A 25,328-nucleotide genomic window follows, 5' to 3' on the forward strand; every position below is an offset into this window, starting at 1 on the left:
GAAAATTCGAATTATTGTACAAAAGAAAATTCGAATCATACAAAGGAAAATTCGAATCTTTGTGCAAAAGAAAATTCGTAATATTATACAAAAGAAAATTCGAATCGTTGTACAAAAGAAAATTCGAATCATACAAAGGAAAATTCGAATCATTGTACAAAAGAAAATTCCAATCACTGTACAAAGAAAATTCGAATCACCCTACAAAAGAAAATTCGAATCATACAAAGGAAAATTCGGGACGAATAAAAAATTCGAATCGTTACACACAACGAAAAATACTAATGACAAAAATTATAGTTTGAATATTAGCACATACAAAGTAAACTGACAATTTCTTGCTGCTAAGAAAAGATAAGAACGATACGAAAAGTTTCCTAAAATTTGCTCACGATATCATTTCTTACTTCTTGTTCTTAGAAATTCCCACTACCTAATTTTTACAACTAAAGTGAAGAAACTTGTAAGCAATGAAAGAAGAACAAAGTACGACTAAAGAAAGAGAAATGAAGACGCGAAAATTTTCTTCTATTTCTTCTGTAATCCTTCCAGTACAAAATCGCATAATTACCCAAAATAATTTAATCGTCCAAATATCGCTCCCCAAATAAAACATACATGTGATCGTTAAGCAAACCTTGGAATCTTTCTCAAAACTAACGAAATTAAATATAATTCGTTCCCAGAGGAAAATGATTCTTGAAGAATTCTTGAACTCGTGGAATGCAATAAACTCGACAACAAAATAATATGTACAGGACCTTTATTTCGGTAAATGAACAAAGTATGATAGCTTACAACGTTTTCGCTCGAGGGTGTTCGCGTAACTGAGAGCTTCGCATTACATCGTTACGTGTAACATTAATCAACCTCTCAACTAATCGTCAACCCAATTAACTGCGTGTGTCTTCTATTATCCGCAACGTTAACGTCTCACGTACCTGCATATATTCTTCTTATGTATACGTATACCTTACGAACTACACGCTCTTTCACTTCTCCCATCCACTTCGTGTTATTTCCGTTTCCGCTCGTGTTTCTTCTTCGACGCGACTCTCAAAAGCCGGAAGGTACTCTCTCTCTCTATCTCTCTCCTCCGTTCATTTCCTCCACACTCTCTATCCTCGCTCCTTATCTCCATTTTTCTCATCTCGCCATACACACACGCTGATTTCCACTATAATTACCAATGAAAACACCGTGAAACGCGATGAAAAGTATCTTCCTAACGTGGTAGCAAACGAATTCTACGGAGACGTTGGATACACTTCCGGGGAATCGATCGATCATGAGTGAACGACAAATATGCTGTAGATTATGCAAGTGGTCTGAATTGAAAATCTGGACAAATTGAATTCTTTTCTTGTACGCTGTAATCATACTTTCTCTTCTCTTTTTCGAGGGGGGAAAATTGTTGAATGAAATAACGTATACTGCAGTTCGTAAGTATTAGGACACGCGTTGTGTTTGTGTGGAGAGTGTTGTATGATGTGTGATATATGTTAGAGATTCTAGAATAAATAATTTTCTTTTTGGGATCTTGACAATTCTGCAATGATTTTTGTGTGTCGAATAATTTTATATTTAATTTGCAGATTTTCGTAGGTTTCAGAGGACTTCAATAGATATTAGTAGACTACAGTAGATTTTAACGCAATTCAGCAGATTTCGGTAAATTTCCGCAGGTTTCCAAAGATTTCAATGGATATTAACCCCTTCGTTGCGGCATCCTTTGTTTCAGCGTTTGAATATATTTCAAACTTCAAAAATTTTAATTTTTATATTCACCACATAATTGACTGAAGGTAGAAGTGCGCAAGAGGCAAAAATTCAGAATTAATTAAAGGTGAGAGTGTGCCAAAAGTCGCCAGGAGCTCAGTGCGAGAAAATGTTTGAAAACTTATAAAATTAAAATTTTTAAGTTCATCATTTCACTAAGTTAACGTAAAAGTGCGCAAAAGACAAAAGTTAAGAAATTAAGGTGCACAGCAAAAATCACCACGAACTCATTGTCAGTGCGAGAGAATGCGCTAGCAGTAGCGAAAGGGTTAACAGAATACAGTAGATATTTTAATAGAATTCAGGAAATTTCCATCGATTTTAGTGAAACTTGATAAATTTCAACAGAGTTCAGAGTAGATGTGAATTTAATGCACTAAATAGATTTCGATACACTTCACATTCCACGAATGTCCTAATACCTGCCGAAAACCCTCAAAGAAATATTCTTCAATGTACAAGAACGAAAAAAAAAAAAAAATAGAAAAATCGAAACGAAAAGAAAGCGATTCAGACCAGTTTCACAATCAACCAAAATGAACGCTTATCCAGGCGAGAAAAAGAAATCTTGTCACGTTGCACAAGTAACACTCGAAAATTCGCATTTTCTCGCCGAGCACTTGTGAATGCAACAATACATCGACGAATGATTACACATTTTTTTTTTTTTTTTCGTTAATTTTCAATTTTTAGAAAAGTTACGATGCGAGAAATTACGATGGATTTCGGTTAGAGTCGTGTTAAAAGAGTCTTGTGATTGTTCACACGTTGGAATTAAAATTCCTATTGTCTAGTAATTGTCTGGATGGATATGTAAAGGTCCAAATTTATGTACAATTCTTTCTCTCGCTTTTTTTTTTCTCTTTTCTTGCTTTCTTCTCGTTAAAAGGCAGTTAAGTGAGGGAGAGAGGTTACACCAGTTTCCTTTCGTTTTCTTCTTCTTCCCGGTTTAAAAACGTTTTTGCATTCATAAGTCCTCGAAGGATGTTTTCGAAAACGCATTTCGTCGCGAAATTGAACGTCGAACGAAATCACGAGATTAACGGTACACAACATTGTGATTCTGTGTATACACTGACTATCGTTTAACTTACATCGCTAAACACGTTTAAGATAGGGGCTCCGGTTATGTTTATACATTTTAGTCCCACGTTTAGGCGACGCGCGAGCTTCTCGATGAAACTGATTCATTCGTGCACACATTTTCGGGGGGGAAAATATTATCGAATTTTATGGCTGAAAGTTTGATTGCCGTCGAAGTGAAGTAACGAGAATGTAATGGTTGAGTTTTCGCGGACGTTCAGTTCTCTTTTGCATCGGATAAATTAATTTCGGATACGTCCCGAATCGTGCATTCGATAAATGGAAGAAGAACGAAGGAAAATTAGAGAACAGCTGTTCGTATCGAAATTTGAAGGACTTCTTTTAAAAATTTGCAAATATGAGATTTCATTAAAAAATATTACCCAATTTCTTTATTAAATTAATATTACAGCAAACTGGAAACTACGTTTGAAATATCAGAACGGTAAAATAAATATGAAAATTAGTATATTTTATCAAGTTGCCAAAGAAATATCATTTCAGAAATTATAAATGTTAATTGATTTCTTAGACGAAAGAAATTCGTTAGAAAATTCAGTACTGCAATTAACGTGAAATAAATTGACTCGTAAATTACGTTCAAATTGAAAACACTTTGCTGAATTAAACCGAAACTTTCACAAAATACAAGCACTCCGAATAATGTAGCATTAAAAGAAATCCAGAAATATATTTATCTGATTGAATTACGAAATTCAATTAACGTGAAATAAACTGACTCGTCAGTTACGTTCAAGTTAAAAACACCTCGCTGAATGAAGTTAAATTTCAACAGTATGACAAATCCCAAGCAAATCCGGAAATACGAAAAATCATAAATACTGCGTTTATCGATTTAAACTTTAACATTGATATGCATAAATCCAAGGTAAATCCAAAAATATGACAAATTACAAATATTACATTTATCGATGCAAATTCTGTGTCAATATACGTAAATGTAAAGCAGATCCAGAAATATGAAAAATGATAAATATTGTATTTATCAATGCGAATTCTGTATTAATGTGTGTAAATCCAAAGCAGATCCAGAAATATGAAAAATGATAAATACTATATTTATTAATTAGAACTCCGTATTAACCCTACTGCGTTCTTCGTTTTGACTTAAGACTTTTGGGTGAAAAAGAATCTAAGACCTTATGTGAAAGAATTTCTGTTTCCAACGCGACACATGAACCTAGACAATAAACGTTTAAAGTAATGTTAAGGAACGTAAACTTGGTCAACAGCAAAAATGACTGAAAATGTAAAAAAGCGGTGGGTCAAAAAAGACCCGAAGACCGCTCTAGGGTTAATATACGCAAATCGAAAGCAGATCCAGAAATACGAAAACTGATAAATATATTATTCATGAAATTTTCCAACCAATTACCTGCACCAATAAACCATATCCCACCGACAGCTCGACGAACGTCTGGAATCAAACGACGATCTAACACAGCACCGAGAAACACCCACCACGGTTCACCTACAAGTTTTCGCTTACCTACACGTATGTACACACCGCATGCACGTCTATATAGACACTCTTATCGTTTACAAATATCAAAAGGACTCGCCTGATTCTCTCCGTCTTCGCGGGACTTCGGTTCATCCCTCGTCCGTGTTTCGAGGCATTCCCCCTCTCGTGGTTCGCCTTTAGGGTTTGTTTTCAACCGACAGCGGTTCAAAGGCGAGCCGCGAGGGCGTTCGCAGAAAATAGAGTAAATTTCCGGGGTGATGTTGTCGAACGTGATTACGGAGCAAAGGGAAATTTTCTTCCAGCAGCCGTACTAATCAGAGTGAACGGAAACGACCGTGAACTTATCGTGGCATTGTCGTTGCAGCCTGGTGAAAATTATTCGGATTTGACGGGTGACGGTGAAAGAAAACGCGGCAGTTTTCAAAGACCAACTCCGAGTAACAAATTATAATGGAATTTAAGAAACCGAGCACGTAATCAAGTGACTGTTTAATCGTGTCATTAATTACGCGAGTAAATTGATACATAATGTCAATGTAATTTCAGGGAAGTGTGCTTCAAACGAATGTTTCCAAAGTATTTTCACTGGGAAAGGTACAAAAGGTAATGTTCCAACTTCCTTTTTTTCGACTGCAGCATTTCAATTATTGGATTCTGTTGGTACTTCCCTTGCACCCTTCCAATATAATCGATAAATTCGTGTCCGCTGTAATTTCACTTTTCGAAAGGAAGACGCATCCAATTTTGCCAATTTTGAAACAGCTCGGCAAAATTTCTCAATACCTCCGGATATTTTCCTCCGTTCATTAAACAGGCTTTCGGTTAAATTTCTGTGCTTAAAATGACACTAGCTTGCTTCAAAGTGAACGTCGAAATTAAGTCAATCGGTGTAATATTTTTCAGTAAAAACAGTTCTTCCACGGTAAATCGGAGAACATTTCATCTACTGTTGTCAATTTTGAATATTTATCATTCTACAAATACGAGTTCATATTGTTCTCCGATAAATACAACTCGAGAAATTCCAAAGAAAGTTCAGATTTAAGAATCTACTCTAAATTTAATCTCCCTACAGGCTTCAGCACTGTTTATAAAGGCAGTATCTTTGTTTGCATTTAGCTATAACAGAAATGTTCAATACGATATATTAAACTCGAGGGATTTTCAAAGTTCCACTACTCGAGCACCGGAAACAAGTTTATCGAGTACAATTTACTTTCTCATCTGCTTTCCGACTGCTTCCTCTGCTCAACTTTCCTCTGCGAAACGAACGAAATATCCTTCTGAAATATTTACTCCGCAATGAAGAGGTTATTAACCCTTTCGCTGCCTGCAGATTTTGGTACGTGCCGCATATTATCGCAAACGCATAAATGTCCAATCGTGGTCGCAAGATCTTTCTTCTCGATGTTTAAAAATTGTTCAAAAATTTTAGAATTAAAATTAACCCTTTGCGATCGGTGCCGCCATAGTGGCGGCATTTCAATTTTGTTCTAGAAATCGGTGTCGCCGCTATGGCGGCATGACCTGTGTTTTGTCAAGTATCATACTTTGGAAAATTATACACTATAACTAGTATGTATTAAACAAAATGTATCAGTTTCAAAATATTCTGTTTTTCAATATCCTTATATATATAATAAATAAACTATGCAAAAATAACTTTGAAAATTTAAATTTGCTTCGACTAGCTGATAGTCCAACCAGAGAAATGTGCCGATCGCAAAGGGTTAAAGAATCAAAATTTTTCAAGAATTTCAGAATTAAAAATCCAAGTAAAAATTTTCCAATCTGTCGTTTCAAAAGTTAAGGTAGAAGTACGCGAAGAATGAGAATCAAGGCTTAAATTAAAATAAAAGTGTGCCAGAAGGTGTTGGCGCACAGCACCAGGGAATTTTCAAAGCGCCTGTAGACGTCATCAGCAGCGAAAAGGTTGAAATGATCTTTCCTACTTACCGAAAAGCATAGACAAGCCAATGAGAAAAAGATATCCCAATCGTTACAACCACGAACGTTTGAAAGACCGAACCGCGTATTAGAAAAACACTCTACAGCAAAAATCAACAAACGACTCTCCGAACTCTCGAACATCCACCTTTCCCCTGACCACGTTCAATTCCTCGTCCAATGGACAAAGATCTCGCCCCAATCTCTCCCGCTTTCTTCGAAGAAGAGCGATTTCCCTTTGTTCCCGAAAACGAATGTACACATTACACGTCTCGCTACGAGAAAAAAGAAAATAGAACAGGGACAACGATCGACGAGCGCGCAACCACAGAGAGTCACCAAACGGTGACTTTCAATCCACTCTTAATTCACCGACACCAACAAGAAGGCGGGGAATATCTCTTCGGAGAATGAATTCGTACCTCTCTCGTCGACGTTTCCCCCGTTTCGGTGAAGTAACGATGACGGCGATCGATCAACCGGTACGAAGAAAAGAAAGGGTGGAAAAGCCCACGTACGACGATCGTTCACTACCCGTGGCGATAGTAGATCTTGTCCTTGCAATTGCACGTGGCACCGCAGAACTTCCGTCGCTCGCGACCCTTGTTCGTGTTCGTCTCACAGACCCAGGAACGAAACGTCCTGGCCATCTCGGCGCAGTTCTGCCAGAGATCGGTGTAGTAGCATGCGTTTGTGCACAGCTTGTTGCGCGTGCAGTGGTCCTTGCACATGCTGCAAGGCTTACCAGGCAGGTACGGATGGCCCAGTCTACCCTTGGAGTTGCCGCTGCAAGTGAGAGAAATTGGGAAGTGATTAGAGATCGTTGATCGTCGAAAAATTTCTGGCTCGTTAGGTACGAGGTGTGACGAGAAAGTTTCGTTGAAATTTCTGGGGAATTTAATCGTTTAACCCTTACGGATCTGTCGTTTCGGAATATGCTTCCGCTCTACGGATACTCTCGTCGCGAATAAGGTTCGACTGTATATTTGATCGCGGAGGGATATTGCAATGTAATTTTGACCATAGAGATAAAACACCGATACTGTGCTCGACCGAAGCTGTAAACCGATGCAAAATAGCAATGGGTGACTGTAGAAAGGGTTAATCTTTAATAAAAGGAGCATCTTTTAGACGTCTCTTCTTTCAAACGATATTCAGGTCTTCTTATATTATCAATACGTTTGTCATTTTAATCGTAATGTATTTGTATAGTTTTACACAGTATAATGCCTGGTAAAATGAGAAAAATGTGGTTCGGCTTGCGTACGAAGAAGATTTTAGCGTTGGGTCATATTTGACCCACCATCCGCTGTCCGACAGTTAAGGTGGATGAATCGGTAAGGATATTTTTTTATATAATTTTTTATTATTACGTTATTGAGTTGTATCGTTTCGCCAGGGTTGTCACAGTTGAAATTTTACGAGGAGCCAGAATTAATGGTTATTACAGAGAATTTTGCTTGGTAATAATGTAAGCATAAACAAATGAAATCAGATTTATGAAATAATAGATACACGGCACGTAACTCTCAAGTCACACGGCGTTGTAAAGGGTTAAGGAGACATACAAACAGGGTTTTACACACTGTGCATTAACACTAGAACTACCAAACCCGTGAAAATGGCGGATTTCTTCCTTTAAATTACAGAAATTGTCCAGATGCTTCTGTTCAAATGTACGTATAGTGTCTTTTGCTGAAACGAAGAAATGATTACACACACTACCGGCCAAAAGTTTCGAATCACTGAGCATTGCAATTTACACAAAAATTTCCAGAAAAAAGTCAGCGACTTTGAGAATTTTTTATCATTCGAATCAATTGATAAATGTAGAATTGAGATAAACTTCTTTGGAAGTGACGTGGTGCAAATGATTACTCGGAAAGTGGGTAACAACAATATATTTATTTAAACGTAATGCTTAAGCTAATTTCAAATGTAAACTACATGATGCGCGTGCAGAGAAGCTCTACGACAAAAGGCCTCGTGCCTTTTTCGTGGCTCCCTTAAGTAGCCCCTTTTCCTTGGGAAAGAGATTTAATATTGATGAAAAGTGGGTGGTGATTCCAAACTTTTGGCCGGTAGTGTATGCCAATTTATTTTCCATTAATGACCGTCATTCTGAAGTTCTTTGTACAGTCTTATCTAAATATACCAGAAGGGACAAAATTAAATGCCAGCGGCCTGTAAATATGTCGAAGCTGATATTTCTTATCGACTGGGCTAAACATATACCGAAAGTTTGGATTCACCTGCTAATTTATATTAATACTGAATCTGCTACTAATTCTTTATTGATCTGAAATTGATACTGAGAAGATCAATTTACCTCATTTCGATTGATTTGAATGATAAGAAATTCGTTGGAAAATTATTACAAATGCTAACCTTCCTGGGGAATTTTTGCACAGTGATTCCAAACATTTGGCCGGTAGTGTATACACATACAAACATGCTTCAAATTTGGCAAAAAAGTATCTGATATTTTCCAAATTACAACCACTGTTGCAAAGCGACGTAACACAGTCGAAAATCTTAAAACGTACACGTGTCAGTTTTCGCGTAAACAACTCAGAGTGTAATTCAGAGTACCTTTCAGCCCTCCCACAACTCGATCGAAAAAGAACAACTTCCACAGCTCGTAATCATCCCCGCGTTTCGTCAAAAACACGACACGAAGTCTCCCTCCAACTCGTTCATTTCCCTCCCTCCGTCAATTTCAGCCCTACAGCAAAATCCTCCCCTAATAACCTTCCCGCGTTTACCTTCTCGTCTTCCAGCTCTCCAGCAATCTTTACTTCAACTTTACCTTCCGACAATTAAGTCGCGACGTTTCACGATTTCAGCTCGCAATCGTCGAATAACTTTCTCCCCATCCGGTGGACTCTCTCTCTACCTTTTCTCCGCGCGGCGACAAACAGCTCCAGAACGAGCTTAAACCAATCTCCCCAAGGGAGTCGCGATTAATTTACATTTAGAGTATTTTTCGTGGGCGGTCTCGCGATCGTCGCGCGCGTCGCTTTGAATTCAAATGGCTCGCCGCGAAATTAATTACGAGACCGGTGGAGAGAGAGAGAGGAAAAAATAGTACGCCGCGTGACACGCTTTATTTATTGTCTACTGGTGGAGGAGGGGGGCATGGGATATCGCGGCACGAATTAGGGGAATTAAACGCCGCTGGAATGGAGAAATCGAGTATTCGAAAGAGAGAGAGAGCGGTTTAACAATTGCTAGCTTAGAATTTTGCTCTTGTTTCGAAGGGAAAACTGTGGTCAGGAGAGCTGAGAAGAAGGGACATTTGTTTCTCTAGGTTTTTTGCGTCGTTTGGATCCTTTGGTGGCTGAATTGTTTTTTTTTTTCTGTGGAGCTAGGTTGAATTCTAGCTTGATTCAGATGGAAATGTCGTAGTATAAGGAATATGTATAGTGATGAGGTGGGTGAGGAGCGTCGTTGCACTGTTTTCACCTCAATTTACTAAAATATAAGTGTTATGGTCGGCGTACAATTTGTCCAGAAAATACAATCGTTTTATTCCTTAATTGTCCCTGCGGCAGCGGTTCGGCGGGTACGTCGCGATGGTTGGTAAAGGAAAAACTGACCTGAGGTGTAGGTGTACTGGGTTTTTATATTGTTAGGACAGGGAGAGACAGGAGTAGAGATGGATAAAGATAGAAATGGAGAAAGTGGTGGAAATGGAAAATTTGGATGCCACATGTGCGCTTCTTAGGCTACTCGAGGACGAAGGCAAGTCTTAACCCGGGGAGAGACAAAAGAAGGGAAACTAAAATCTGAAGGGGTTGGAAAAGAGGAAGCTCGCGTGGAAGAATAGAACAAGGTTCGGTAAGGGCTTGTTGGCAGTGTGATACTAATTTTGGCGGAGAAATGTAATTTAAATTATATCTAACGATTTCGCGACACTTATGAATGGCAGTGTATGCGATCTTCATTTTACAATTAAGTAATCTTTTCTAGAAATGCTCCTTACTTTAACTAGATGACAAATTATCGTTTATACAGCCTGTCGATAAACTTTCGTTATCAGTTTACTCATAATAATTAAACAATAACAATTTTTTATTTATCTGCTGATCATCGTGTGTTTAACAGAGATCGAGATCTAAATTGAGATCAATTCTTGTTCGAGTACTCAAGTGTGACACATGCGTTCCACTGGTCACGAAAGGGTTAAAAGAAACTCGAAAAACTTTCGTTCGAAAAATTTCAAAAATTCTCATTTTTTCGAAGGCAATATTTTCCAATATTGAAATATCAATTTTTAGTTTTAGTTTTCTATCTTGTAAACTGCCCTTTTGGTACGAAATCGAACCAGAATAACAGTTACCCTTTTGCAGAAGAGAAACCGGAGTTTTTTCGTGAATAAAAATATCACTCGATGCTAGAAACGTCAGAAAATGTGATTCAAAAAGGTTGACACCAATGCCTCTTTTGATTTCGTTCAAAAGAATTCGTGAAAATTACCCATTCTCAGCTATTCAAATCAGAACCCTCGCCGTTAACGCCGAAGTTTCGCTGACTTTCATACTTCGAATTATTAAAAATTTTTGCTGATCTAGATTTGATCAAATTTCAATTAAATTTTCACTGATAATATTGGAGTTATATCGTGTTCTACTAGATGACAAAATATTCTCGTTTACTTAATTCTTTTAATAAATTTTATAAAGAAGAAATGTTTTACAATAATCAAATATATATATCTTGTTAATTATGCAAAATTTGTAGCACAAAGGTGCACACAATAAACGCAAATATATAAATAAACCCAAAATATAGTACTCGCTATAATATTTAACGAATAAAACAGCTGTCTACCTAGCTTCTGTATTTTTAAAATTATATTCGCAAAAATCTGAATTTGCATAAAATTCCGCGGTCTATTAATTACCGCGTGATTATTTTCTTAAGCGAATCTAGAACTGGTTTCATAAAGAGCGCGGAAAAATGTAATTCCGAAAGAATAATCGTTCGTTCCGCATGGCTGTTGCGTTAAGAACATGGAAAGCTTTTCTGAAGCACGATCCAAGGCGAACAGAATTAATTTTGAAAATGTGCTCCTGCGTCACGATGGTTCAGAATATTACCTTCGGATATTATCTCAGAATACTACGGTGTAACGCGATAATATTTACCAATTTTGCAACGGTTAGCGGTGATATTTTGGAAATTCCCCAAGCAAAGAAGAGAAGTTAAATTAAAAATCGAGGAAGATGGTGAATAAATTGCGAAGAATTAAAGATTACGCGAAATCAGCGAATAAAAGACAAGAAAACCGAATTAAAAATCGAAGAAGACGGCGAACGAGCTGCGAGGAATTAAATATTACGCGAAATTAATTAGAAGTGTCGTTCGTGTTTCAGATATTCGAGGCGATATTTTCTTTCTTTCTTCATTACAAAATTCGGAACAATCGAACCGAGACGGTAGAAACTTCGTTCAACCGGATTAATCGGGGAAAAAAACGAGCTGAACTGTTCGGGGACCCAATGGATTCTAGGAAAAATTTTACGATAAAATCGCAGGAACAGCAGTGTTTTAAATATCGTCACGCTTGATTTAAAACGGGATAAAACTTCATCCGTTGCACCGTTCAAGAAGAATTTGTCAACTGAGATTAATCAGAGGCGCGACAAAAAGAAATCGCTTCTGCGGTCAAATTTAATATCGTGAACCAGGCAACGTATAAAAATACGCAAGTATTGTAATAAATTTTTACAAACTACACACGTTGAAAGTTTCATTATCATTTCACACAACCAACCCACCGAAAGGTCATCCGTCCACCGGTATCGTTGCTCCTCTCCGCAAAACCGCTGTTTCCCCAAAGAGCAACGCCCTAAAAAAGCCACAGCTGAACTTTTAATAAAACAACACTTCATCCTCATCTCGAAACGGCAATTTGTTCCACGCCCAGTAACACAGAAACCTCGTCCGAGCTGCTTAATTCCTGGTCCGACAAAAACATTCGCGTGCTGGTTGCGACGACGGAAAACCGGAGGGTGAGAAATACCGTGTCACAGGAGGCAAGAATCCTCCTCTGTAGGACCAAGAGAAAAAGGGGGAAACGGCAAAAAAGAAAATTAAAAATCTGTGGAAAGTGTTAAACAGCGGCGATATCGCGGTTGGTGTTTTTCCCCCCGCGGAACACAATCGTCGAGAGATTTATAGAGGGTGGCCAAAAAGTGGCTGCATGCGCGGGACGTCCGCGGAGAAGTGGGTCAGATGTCACCCGAGTCTACTCGAGAGAGAGGACGTGCTTGGTTCGTCGGCAAAAAGCAACACCGGATGCGTAAGAGAAGAAGAAACGAGGGAGAGCCGTGACATACCTCGTGGATTCAGCTTCCTCTCCTCTCTCGCGTCGCACGAATTCTGTATCGCCAGGCCGGAAATAAAAACGGTAATTGGATCAGGAATACGCGAGAGGAAGATGAATTCGTCGGGGATGGAATTTGTCGCGAGTTTCAACGCGTCTCTATTTTATCTCTGCTTCTTGCTTGCTCCGTCTCGTCGTACGTGTTGTGTATTTTTTTGGGGGTGGCTGCTAATCGTCAGCGAGTGATTTTTGGAGTTTTAAGGATATGCTAGAGTTTTCTTTGTAATTAAGACGTTAGTGACGGATGACATTTAAATATGTCGTTGAAATTTTCAGATACCTATGTGTCTTAAAAGAAATTTTTAAAACGCTATGAATGGATCAGTTTTTCTTGAGAAATGCCGTAACAGATGTTTCGCGAATTAAAATAATTGTAGTTTCACCAAAAAGTAATTTGTCACTTTTCTCAGGATTTCTTCGAAAATGTTAATTAGTTATGATTGAAAGAAATTAAAAAGCCAAGTTAAAAGGACATTGTAATTTTCTGAGGTTTTTAGTTAAAGATGATTTTTTAATTATTTATTTACTTAAACTTGGAACGAGTGTATATTGTCGTGGCTAAGATTTGAAACGATAATTTATTTTTATTTTTGATCCTTTTTTCATTTAATTTGTAATCTGATAAATGTTCATAGAACGAAATTTTCTAATAATCCAAGGGTAAATAGCTATCATTTTGTGGATAAAAATAATACTGTGACTACTGAAATATTTATAAATATTTATAATTGTGAAATATAATTAACATTTGTGTCACTTTTAACTTTGTCACAGTCACACCTTTTCCAACTCATTCCTCGCTTATTTCTCACTGAAAGTTGTACACGCGTTTGTTTACGTCAGAAATCTGCGAGCTACATTGAAATGAAAAAATACCGCATATCAATCTTCTTTATTTACGAGGACAGAAATATCCAAAGGGACCAATTTTTACCGGTGATTGATTAATCTTCAAATTTCATACCTGTCGTAAAATATGGACGAAAATAAAAGTACGCGGTGAAAAAACGAAAATTCTGAATAAAGTAACAGAATACCGCAGCAAGTACAATTTCCAATACATATAGTAACTAAGAGAAAAATGTCAAATTATTATAGAAAATTCGAGAAAATTCAAACTAAATGAAATTCATATTAAATACTTTCTTCTTTTCTATCTCAATATGTACCTACTCTTCGTAAAATGCTAGAAAATATCCCTGTTTTTTAGCGAACACTCAAAACGAAAGAGAACCTCTCTCTACTTCATTATGCGAATATGTATAGTGTTACAATTACGTGACACAATGTAATTAGTAATATAAAAAATAAAAAAGAGAAGAGTTATCGACCACTGACAACAATTATTAATTATTATTAGCACATGAGAAAAATCATAGAAATTTATCAATGATCTATCATTACTTGAAAAATTCCTCTATTGTCTCCTCATTACAAAACTGATCTCTCGTTCTTTCAAACAAATTCTCCCCTCCTTCCTTTCCTAACATTTGAGCCAAATTGCTAGAAAGCAAGCAACCCTCAATGATCTGAAACTGAGTAAATTTACATTGAACATTTCAATTCTTTTTTTTTAAATTAGCTTCATTTCTATTGAGTATATTTTATTTCTTGTTATTGTTTTGCAACGTTTTTACATGGCTTATTTAACAGAGAGCACTATAATTAATATTACTTCCAAATTTTTTGTAGTTTTTTTATTCTTTAGTTTAGTTTCAAGTTAATACTTCGCAATGTTTTCTAACGGCATATTTTGTGGACTTGGTTTTAATAATATGTTGCGAGTGATGGCGTGAATGTCGTGTGTTTGTTTTTGAATTTATGCGAAGGATCTAGGACAGAAATGATATATGGGTGATACTCGAATCGTCTCGAGATTGGGGAAACGAGCGGGTCATAGAGTGAAACAGTGAGTGAGATATGAAAGAGTGCGTGAGGTTATTTGCGAGAAATAATAAGAGGCCATTGATCAGCTTATCATTATTCCTTTTTACGTGTCTTTATGGTTATTGTGTAATTATTGTTACAAAATATATTGCTATTAAACCTATTATCACGTGTTATTCACCCACATATTTAATAAATAGCGAGTAATGTAATTAATATTTTTAATTTTCTATAGTTTAATTTAGTTTTTTGCAAAATAAAAATCACAAAATTACGAGATCCATACTGTCTTATTGAACTAATTTTTGTTATTAGGCATTAGGGTTGCTAGGGCTCTAGCATAACTCTGGCCCTTTTCCCAGCACCTCGACGATCCCACGTACTCCGATTTCTGCCAATGAAACGAACCAAAGCTCCAAGGAGAATTCGCCGGCAAATAAATTTGGCCGCGCGCAAGGGACTCGTAACCGATGCGCATAGCCAACGACGTATTGTTTGCAAACACGGCCGAGAAAGCGTCGCGTTTAAGTCGAATTACACGCGACGAGGCGATTCACCGGCGAGATACAAGCCCGTCGAGATTATGACAATGCAAATGAATCTCTACGCGCGATATCCTATGGAACAGGCAAGGCCACGGATTGTTCGCCCCGAACTACGGGACACGATAACTCCACGAGCACGAGCGGAGAAACGCCAAAAGAATGGGGGCTCGTGTCGCAAGACAGACGGCTATTGCACGAATCTCGCGAGATATATCTGAGAGTATAACGCTGCGAACTTAGAATACGTCGAATTTTTTTCCGTTTTATTTGCATTTAGACGAATTTGCGGGGTAGTTGTGGAGTAAGTGCAATGTTAGGAATGGATCTTTCGTGGCTAATTTGGTTTTGGGAGGTAACCGACTGTGAGTGAGAATAAATCGAGTAAATTGTTATCAGATAATATTGGGACAGGTCAAGAAGAAATTTGTATTTTAAAGAGTATTTCTTTTTCAATTTTTTAAAAAATTTACACTCGTCTAATTAAAAATCTGCCTTGATCTACATTCTTAATGTATATTTAAATACATGTGAAATCTCGAGAAAGAATTTCCCTTCCTACAGTATCATCCTGAAAAACTCGTCAAACGAACATAAATCATGCAAAAATTTCGCCCCTTCGTTTCTTTACCTCTCCAGAGACAAACTTCTCCAAACTGTAAGCTTAAGTCTCGCGATGCATCAACGTCGATTCCAGGTATACTCCACCGATCGCGCTTTAAAAATTCTGAGAAAATGTTGCGACGTAAAACAGTTCGATATTATACAACATTTACATAATTCTTGGGTGGCATGACATCGCAGTAGAGTTAAAAATTTTAGCGAAAGCATTACAGTAGTAAATATTAGCAAAAATATTTATTGGAGAAGGTGTATTTATTTTTTATTAGTCGTTGTCAAAAAAATAGCGATATAGTATTAATACCGTAACTATGTAACATAATATAGAAAATAATAATAATATAATATTAATACTCTAACTCTGTAATTTACTATAGAAGAGTATTTCTAATTAGTGTTATCAAATTAATAAAAATACAGTATTAATGCTACATTCAATACATTGAATTAACTGTAATATTGTTACAAATACCCACTATAAAAGTTTCAATAAGAAAAGAAACATACTTTTAGTGCCACTGATTTTTACAAACGATGGAAACATTTGCATAGACCTAATATATAAAATCTTCAACCCTCCGCCATTCCAAGTAAACTGCAGCGAATTTACACGCTCTTCGAAAATCAGATTAGCTAAAGATAGGCACTTTTTCGAGTCTACCGGCATCGAATCCGTTCAAAGAATGCATTGTACTCTACCTGAGATTCCAAGCGTCTCGCTCCGCTGCATTATCGACATTCAACCCCTCTTTTTTTCTCCTTCACTTCCTGTTTCCTTCGCAGATATCTGCTTCCTCGCCCTTACTCCACTGTACCGGCTCTTATCTGCGATTTTTTTATTCCATTCTAAACTTCTCCCCCTCTTCTTCAACCTCGAATATCCCTATTTTATGAAAAAAATCGTCAATTTTAATACACTCTCATTTCTTCGTTTATTAATTCTCTGCTCATCTGTCACCTTCACAGCCGATCTTTCTCAACTTTTTCCCTCGCTTTGTAACAACCCGACACTTTCCCCCTTTATTCAAATTACTCCATTCTCCTTTCTATCGTTCATTTCTTTTTTTCTTATTTTTCTACGCGAATTTTCAATCGTATTGTCCTTTTAATTCCCTGTTGTTTCTCCCTGCTCCTTTGTGCGACTTTCTATTTTTCCTTCTTCTCGTATTTCCTCTCTATTGTTCGTTACACGAAGATTCTTTCTGTGTCAAGGCACAATTTCTCTTTTTCCTTAACTTTTCCCCGCGACCGGTCTTTATTTTCTCCCAGTCTCGTTTCAATTCTTTTTCTCTCTCGCTCCACTTGTTCCACTTCCACTTTTCCCTTAGTTGAATTTCTAATTCGCCAGCGATAATCCCTTTTCTCTCTTTTAAGTTAATTTATCTGAGATAGCTGAGTAGCTTCTTTCAGATTTATTGCGCGAGGTAAAACGAGAATCGCAACGGGAATACGTTGTATTCTTATCTTTGAACAGTTTCCGCGATATTGTTCCGCATTCAAATGGGTTCCGTGATGTTATTATGTATGGATCAAACTGACCTCAGGGGCCGCGACTGACTTTTTCTATCGGTCGCGGTACGGGAGTTCACGACCCCGAGGAACCCGAGTGCACGGGCCCAGGGGAGGAGGCACTGCTCCTCCCGCCGGGCTCCGGTTTGGTGGCCGCCCGCGTGGCGGGCCCCGCCTCCTTGACGGGGGACGGGACACTCCCGGGGTCTTTGCGCGGCGGTCAGAGCCGCAGGGCTGTCGAGGGGGGACCCGGCAGCCCATTGCACGCGGCCCGCGGTGGGGGCGTCGCCGGCGCCTCGGAGTTGAGAGGGGATCCATTTGACCCCCTCCGGGATGAGCATCTCGAGGGAGGGGCCCGGCGTGGGGTGGGTCTGGTTGCGTTCGTAAGAGATCCCGGGCCCACCCCCGGACTGCCGAGGATGGCCACCGTGAGGTTTTAGCCGGTAAGAATCCGGCACTACCCCGCCCCCTCCCCTGGGGGGCGGGGCGTTCATGAGGATTTCCCCACGTAAAAGAAAAAAGAAATATATGGAACAAACGATACGACCAACGATCGACTGCTAATCGTGAAATGGCTTAATAAGAGTGCGATTCAATAATCGTACGCAGGTTCTAATAAGAAATAGCTGAAAATTAACGTAACTACTGTGTAACTGTTTTAAATTTGGATGCTAATAGAATGAGAATGAATCGATTATAGTAAGCTTGAAGAATTGGATATATGGATGTAATAAGCCTTAACCCTTTCGTGACCGAATTTTCTTTTTCAAAGTGACTAATTCCGTCAAATTAAATTTATCAAATTATTTTTATCTATACCAACGCAGGTTTCAAGCTAGGACCACAAAGTCAGTGTAGACACAGATAGTGTGGCATGGCCTGATTTGTACGAAAAGTGTCTATGCATCGTTCAAAATAAGAGTAACCTCGTTTCGCGCCTGAGGCAGAGCTAGAACCACTAGAACGTCCAAACCCCCGCTTAACCGCCTACGTTTTTCTTTACCATCTGCTACGCTCTCTGTCTGTGCACAGAACGGACGAGAATCGGCCCGAGAGCGAGGTTACTCTTATTTTGAACGATGTATACAACGTTAATTTTTCACTTCCCAAACATCTTTTCTCTTCTCAATTTTCAAAAAATCGTTAGCCTCGACTAGATTACAGCACAATTCGAAAGCACATTCTCTCCTCGAATTCCTAAATCATTCAACCCTGTCCGTCTCTCTATTCTTCCACTCCGCAAACATCCCCCGGATGCTTCGATTTTTTCCCTCGCCTCTACTCCCTCTCAACGTCTTCGTAATTTCGTTTCCACGATTCCCTTCGTTACTTATCCTTTCACGTCGCCTTAACACGCGTGTGCACGCGCGCCGCCGGTAATATCTCCTCGCTCGTCGTCCACCAGCGCGGACGAGAAACCGAGGAGGGGAGAGAAAAGGACGAGCCAAGAGAATTTAAATTACGCGCGTCGAGCACAGTCATAAATCCGTTCCTCGACCGCAATTTTCCGGATTATGCCCGTGGCCTTCCGCCGCCGCCTCCTCGCGATACGCGCGGGCAAACTTTTCGATTACAATGAGCCGCTCGCATAAATTCCTGCCCGCGGGAACCAGGTGCGACTACCCGAACGCGATAATTCCCCTCGTTACTTGTGATTTCGCGCAGTAACCGTTGCTCTGTCGCGTTAGTGTCCAACAATCGACAGAACGTGGTAGATGTACCGACGAATATAGCCCACCTTTTTTTTATTGGCACAATTGCAAATATGAATAATTGGAAGGATTTGAAAAATCAGTTCAAACATTATTCGGAACTGTTCACCAACGATAAATTTCTATTCCCTAAATTTCTGTCGCCTCACTGCTGTTACATATTCGACACTCTGCAGTTTTGTCAGAACACCTGTTATTCTATTGGATGACTGCAAAAGTTCGCGCTCGATTTGAAAATAAACCACAATCGGTGTGTGCAAAAGCAGATTTCATTTGAAACTGAAGTGGAACGAAATGAATAATTACTTAAAAATAAAACACCAGCGGTGTAGTATCTTTCGATAGGAATGCAACATCACGATAGGAATGTAAGGTTCTCGCCACCTCTGAAAATCGGGCACGAACTTTTGCAATCATCCAATACAAGTTGCTTCGTACTTCTTTCAGTTTACTCACCTTGGGGCATAGTTGCACACGTACATGAAAAAGTCCCCGTTCAGAGGACCTCTGCTACCGTTGCAATGGTGCACGCCACAACCGACCATATGTGTCGTGGCCCACGCGATTTGAGTGTAATGACCGATCTCGTGCAAGTCGTTCCCTTCGTCTTCTCCGTACTTGTAATCCTTGTACTCCATGAACCACATTCTGATGGGGAAGTTCCTGAAAGTAAAGTATCACAAGTGATGTAAATTAGATATTAGGTGTATTGCTAAAATTTTTTCACGAATTAGAATGGTAAAAAGGAAAGAAAAATAATTCCCGATATCTATGTATCTCTTCCAATTTTTAATTTAATTATCTTGGAAAATAGGAACCTTTCTAACTTTGAATGTACTACCATAATTTTTACAAAGTTACGTGAAAAATGGGAAACCTTGAGAAAGTATGAAAGAGAATTCCTGAAAGTAAGGTATCTCAAAGATGTTAAAAGTGATATACCATTAAAATTTCTTGACAAATTGATAATGATAATTGAAATAACTTCTGCTATCTATATTTTTCCAAAATTCCAACTTAATTATTCAAGGAACAGGAACCTTTTCAACTTTGACAAACTGTTTCTTTAATACTACCATAATTTTCATCACATTAATTTAAGTAATAAGAAACTTTCTCTAACCTCGAAAAAGTACAAAAAAGAAACGAGAAAATTAATCGCTCTCCTTCTTAATTCTACAATAAAAATTCCGAAAAAATAACACCCCAATTACACTTCCGTTAAAATATCAAACTTCTCTAGCCCAGTTATCCCATAAATTTCGATTAGAACATTCCCTTTTCACCGTCTGCGCCATTGTTCGCTGTGAAAACCCGTGGAAAACACTTTTTCTTTGCCGCGACTCGGATCGAAAGAGGCACGGCGAAACGTTCGAAAGGCTTTTCATTCCGAAGGAAGCGGATCGAATCAATTAAAAACACGATAGACTCGTTTCAACGGGTTCTCCATTGGAATTGCTGACGCCAAAGGAAGACGTGGAAGTGACATCGGTGCCAATTGTTCACCGAATGCCAACAGGTGGCTCTCTAAGGAGCCCGACAAGCACGAAAGCAAGTTATGGTTAGGCAGGAATAGAACAATGCCGGCGAATCGTAACTTCGAATCGAACTCGCAACTTTCGTGTCTGAACAGTAACGGACTTTTCCACTGAAAACCCACCGGCGTCTTCCCTTCTGTTAATCGGCTTGTAGATTCAAGAGGTAATTCCTGTTGAGAAAGAGCTGCTCGCCTTGAAAATTCGCGAAATAAACAATAGTCTACGCTTATTGTACGATTTAGTTAGGATACTTATTACGTTCGTACAGAAAGTGTTGTGTGATATTAATTTGTATTCGTCAAAGTTAGTATCTTATTGTCATCTTAGTACTGCTGGTACACGTATTAAACAATTCATTACCGAGTTTTAGCATTGAACATGGAGTTTTTACAGCTTCCTTTAAATTTTTTAATGTTTCTATATTTTAATATCTGCAATTTTAATATTTTAATATTTCCACTTTTAATATTTTCAGATTTAATATTGCCACTTGTAATATTTTTAAACTTTAATATTACCATTTTCAATATTCCTATATTTTAATATTTTCCACTTTTAATATTCCTTTATTTTAATATCTTCACTTCTAATGTTTCCAAGTACTGCTGGAGTTGTCTACTTTTAGCATACCATAGTTGCAATAATATCCAGAAAATGTCGATTTCCGAAAATTAGGAAAAGAGGTGCAACGAAATAAGAAAAGAAAATTTAATTATTGCTTTTTTTTAGACATTATGAAAGGAGTATGAATTATCTAGCAGTGATGATATATCAGTAAAAATATATATGCTCCTAATCTAAATAATTTGTTTCTTTCGATCTTAATAATCTTGTAACGACTGTTTACATTTAGTTCGCATTCAACAGGTGTCCTAATAATCCAGAACAGCTGTTCGGAAAGATTAAACAAAGTTTCACAAAGTATCCACTAAAATGCAGCCCAAACGGAGACCTCAATTTACACTAAAACAAGTAATTTCTATTTAATAAAAATGGAGAAACATTTAAAACCACCATTTGTCACAATTTGACATATTTTTGAAAACTGATTTTTAAATGAAAGATTTCATAATTTCGTTATATTTAATTATTTATGAATTTTCTTTTCAAAAACGGATAAGTGCAATTTTCCGCTCGAAGATAAGAATACTTCACGACAAATTCTAACTCGCCTGATCTTCTACTGAAACTTTCTGCCCTTTGTCACGTTTAAACGAATTGTGGAATAAATTCAGAAGCTCGAGACGTTAATGGCTCTTTCCAAAGAAAAGTCACTTACTTTCAGCCTGTTTGAATTAATTCTGCGGTTTGCACTGCGTTACATTACACTGTTCTCATTGGTTAAACGAACCGGTACTTGTTTACTATGTTCAATTACTGGTTACTTAATTCCCTCAGCGACGGAGAACCAGTTTTCTATTCTGCTAACGCGAACGAAGTAGATTTATGCACAGCGAAATACTCTTTGCACATTTTAAACAGAGTTAGCTATACACCGACCGACAAAAATGTTTTCCTTTCCGTGCAAAAATTTCCAAAGAAAATTTAGCAACTTTAAGAATTCTTCAACATTCGAATCAATCGATACGAGGTAAATTGCTATTAATCTCCACAACATTAATTTGTCTAATCTGTAAAGATTTAATATTGACAAAAATGAACAGATGATTCCAAACATTTGACTGGTAAATAGAGACAGAAACTTACAAGTCTGGCATATAACGATCTGTACTACTTAAAACCTCCAATTCTCAGCATACTCGAGTAAATCCAATGGTGCACTTGGACAAAATTCTTCTCAAAAGAAAAATACTCGTTCTAAAGCTCCTCTGAACGAATCAATAAGTATCACTATATCTATATCAACAAGTAATAATATTGTGTAATATTCGATAAACAACAAGAACCTCCTCTAATAACGAGTATCCGATATTAAATTCCGATAAAGAGGATCGTCTGCAAGAAATTCCTCCGAGCGAACGATAACATCGGCGAAAAGGCTGGCGATTGAATTAATTGAAACGCATCGACGTGCCAATTCCACGGAGGTAAGGCTCCATTTCTCTCGGTGTTCCGCAACGTGCTCGGTGCTCGAAATTCTGTGCCTCTTGCGCACGCCAGAATTCTGCGGTCGCTCGAGCACCGCGAAACAATCATCCCCCTTCAGCGAGAGGGAGGTCTTCGCTTCGGGGAACGAATACATTGTACGTGCACCCCTTGAAAGGGGATCCTACGACGTGAATTTGAATATTGAAGGATTTTAACCCGTTGGAGTTTTCACGACGGGACGACGCTTGCGAAATGTGTACGAATTGAATGGACGAAAAACGGTGGCCCACTTTATGCAATTTGTCCGAGACGCATCGATATTTCGGGACGTTTAGTACCGGCGAGATTTGTTGGGTTGTTAATTATGTGAGGTGGTGGAACAGAAAGAAATCAAGGAGAGATATAAAAACACAACACAATATATTTTACACGTGGCGTAATGCTACGCCCGTACACGAGTGGACGAGACCGGAACGGCACCAGCACGCGTGCTCTCGGGGAAAAACAGTTGACGCTCGGTGGGTCTCCACACGCGGGCACTTCGAATACTTTAACAAGATTGAAATTTGGGGGAAATTTGGGCGACGGAGAATTCGAAATTTCGAAGGTTAAGGTGTATTTTGCACCATTCGTGCCCTGTTAAAAGGTGAGAAAATAGAATTATGAATGAGAAAGTGTGAAATATGGAATTCAGATTTTTTATTTAGAAATTGATGATTTTTCCAAGTTTGGGAAATCTCGCATATTTGGGAAAATTTAATACTAGTGAAATTGAAATTTAGAAGGGTTGAGGTTTATTTTGCACCCAAGGCGTGGGGAGAGCTGCGGACGTCATACAAAGTTCCCGCGGCTCTCCCCAGCGCGTCCGACGAGGACCACCGCGGGGGTTTTAGTGGGTAAGAATCCCACACTAACCCGCCTCCCTCCCCCCGGGGGGCGGCGGGGTGTCTTTGGAAGATTTCCCCCGCGTAACAAAGAAAAAGAAAAAGGTTTATTTTGCACCGAAAGGTGGGAAGAAAGAGGACTGTAAATGAGAAAGTGTGAAATTACGGAATTCAGACTTTTTATTTTCAAAACTTTTCAAAGTTTGCCTGTTATACTGTTCGAATTCTTCGATATTTGGGAAAAATTAATATTAGTGCAATTGAAATGTAGAAGGGAAAATGTTGGATGTAGAATTCGAGACTTTGAAAGGTGAACATTTATTTTGCACCTTTCGTGCTCTGATGAACGGTGGGAAAAAAAGAACTGTGACTGATCAAGTGTGAAATACGGAATTCAGCGAAATTTTTCAAAATTTGTCATTACTATTCGAATCTTTCGATATTTGGGAAAATTTAATATCCACGAGATTGTAATTTGAAATGGAAACTGTTCGATGTAGAATGTCAACTTCGAGTTCGAAATTTAAAGCGCAAACGTTTGTTATGCATCTGTCATGCCCTAATGAAAAATGGAAAAGAAAGAATGTCAACGAGAAAGTATGAAACGCAAAATACAGATTTTTTGATTTTCAAATTGAACATTTTGTCAAGTTTCTATTACGTCACAATTGAACATAAAAAAATGAACAAATTATTAATGTTCGACTGTATCTGATTCGCTGAAACGAATACATAGGTGTTGGTTAAACGATGCAGCTACTTTCTGATGCACTTTACTTCTGAATCGAACCTGACTTTCGTGGCTGAACAATAACAGGCTTTTCTACTGAACGGTTTTACCCGTCTTCAAACGAACCGTGGAATAAATTCAAAGGCGCAAGACGCCATAGTATCTCTTCTCCGGGGAAACTTAGTTATCTTGAAATTCTATAAAGTAACTCGATGCTTGTAATATTTTCCTGAATTTGATCCGGTCCTTTGCTCTTATCGTCCAACGTGGAATATTAAATTAAGCTGATTTTCATTTGACTGGCCATAATGCACATGATTACGCAGTTTCGGTTGAAAATTACACCCATTTCTATTTTACATCTTATAATTATAACGTTCAATTAACATTTCTTCATAGATTGGAAAATATTCGAAGCAAATTTTGGAAATGAACTTCTCTAGTCAATCGAAAATCGAGTTCGTGACTTGTGTCGATAAATTTAGTTACACTGCGATTCCTAAATTCTAGAGACACTGTAGAATTATTACAGAGACACTAGGAATTATTACAGAGACACTGCAGAATTAAACGAAATAAATTCCGTACGAAATAGAGTAAAAGTAAGACTTTCAAATTTCCTGCTTCAAGATGAAAGAATACTGCAATAGAAATAAATTCACAGACCACCTACCAGAGAGTCCTTTTCGTTGTAATGAAAATGTTCTGTCCACTCGGACCGAAACCATCCAAATGTCGGCCGGTTGCATTGTCGTGGACCAGTCCACGACATTGATTGGCCCATCTCTGTGCAGCTTTGGCCAGGCCCGGATGCCACTTCTGAAACAACGTTTCCTTCATTACATCCACGTGCATTGATAAGAAAAGTGCTCGAATTATTCTTCATATATCGGTATTTGTAATCCAAGTTTTCAATTACCTTGGCTAATCAATTAATTGTATACAATACACCAGTATGGAACAGTAATTTGTTTTCTCTAATATAATTGCCAAGATTATCAGAATGTTATTGTACTATACATACACTTTGTTTTATCTTTTTTTTTTATATAAAATATGCGACATATGTTTGTTATTATATATGCAAATCTGGATAAGTAGTTAAAAAATTTTTGAAAGCATTAAAAAATTCTAAAATATATATTTATAGTTAAAAATATTAAGTCATTT

At 38.0% G+C, this 25,328-nt stretch overlaps 1 protein-coding gene across 1 annotated transcript in view; it reads right to left on the bottom strand.

Annotated features, from left to right (window-relative positions):
* Positions 1-6,825: 6,825 nt before the first annotated feature.
* The window catches only part of LOC108573766 (cysteine-rich secretory protein 3-like), a 42,632-nt gene continuing 24,129 nt past the window's right edge, over positions 6,826-25,328 (bottom strand). Inside the window, exons 3-5 of the mRNA XM_017936245.1 lie at positions 24,832-24,977; positions 19,414-19,620; positions 6,826-7,081 (exon numbers count right to left, since the gene is read on the bottom strand). Of these exons, the coding sequence (XP_017791734.1) occupies positions 6,826-7,081; positions 19,414-19,620; positions 24,832-24,977 (609 nt within the window). The remainder of the gene's footprint in view (positions 7,082-19,413; positions 19,621-24,831; positions 24,978-25,328) is intronic.

This window comes from Habropoda laboriosa, unplaced genomic scaffold, assembly GCF_001263275.1.
Source record: "Habropoda laboriosa isolate 0110345459 unplaced genomic scaffold, ASM126327v1 scaffold126, whole genome shotgun sequence".
Classification (NCBI taxonomy): Eukaryota; Metazoa; Arthropoda; class Insecta; order Hymenoptera; family Apidae; genus Habropoda; species Habropoda laboriosa.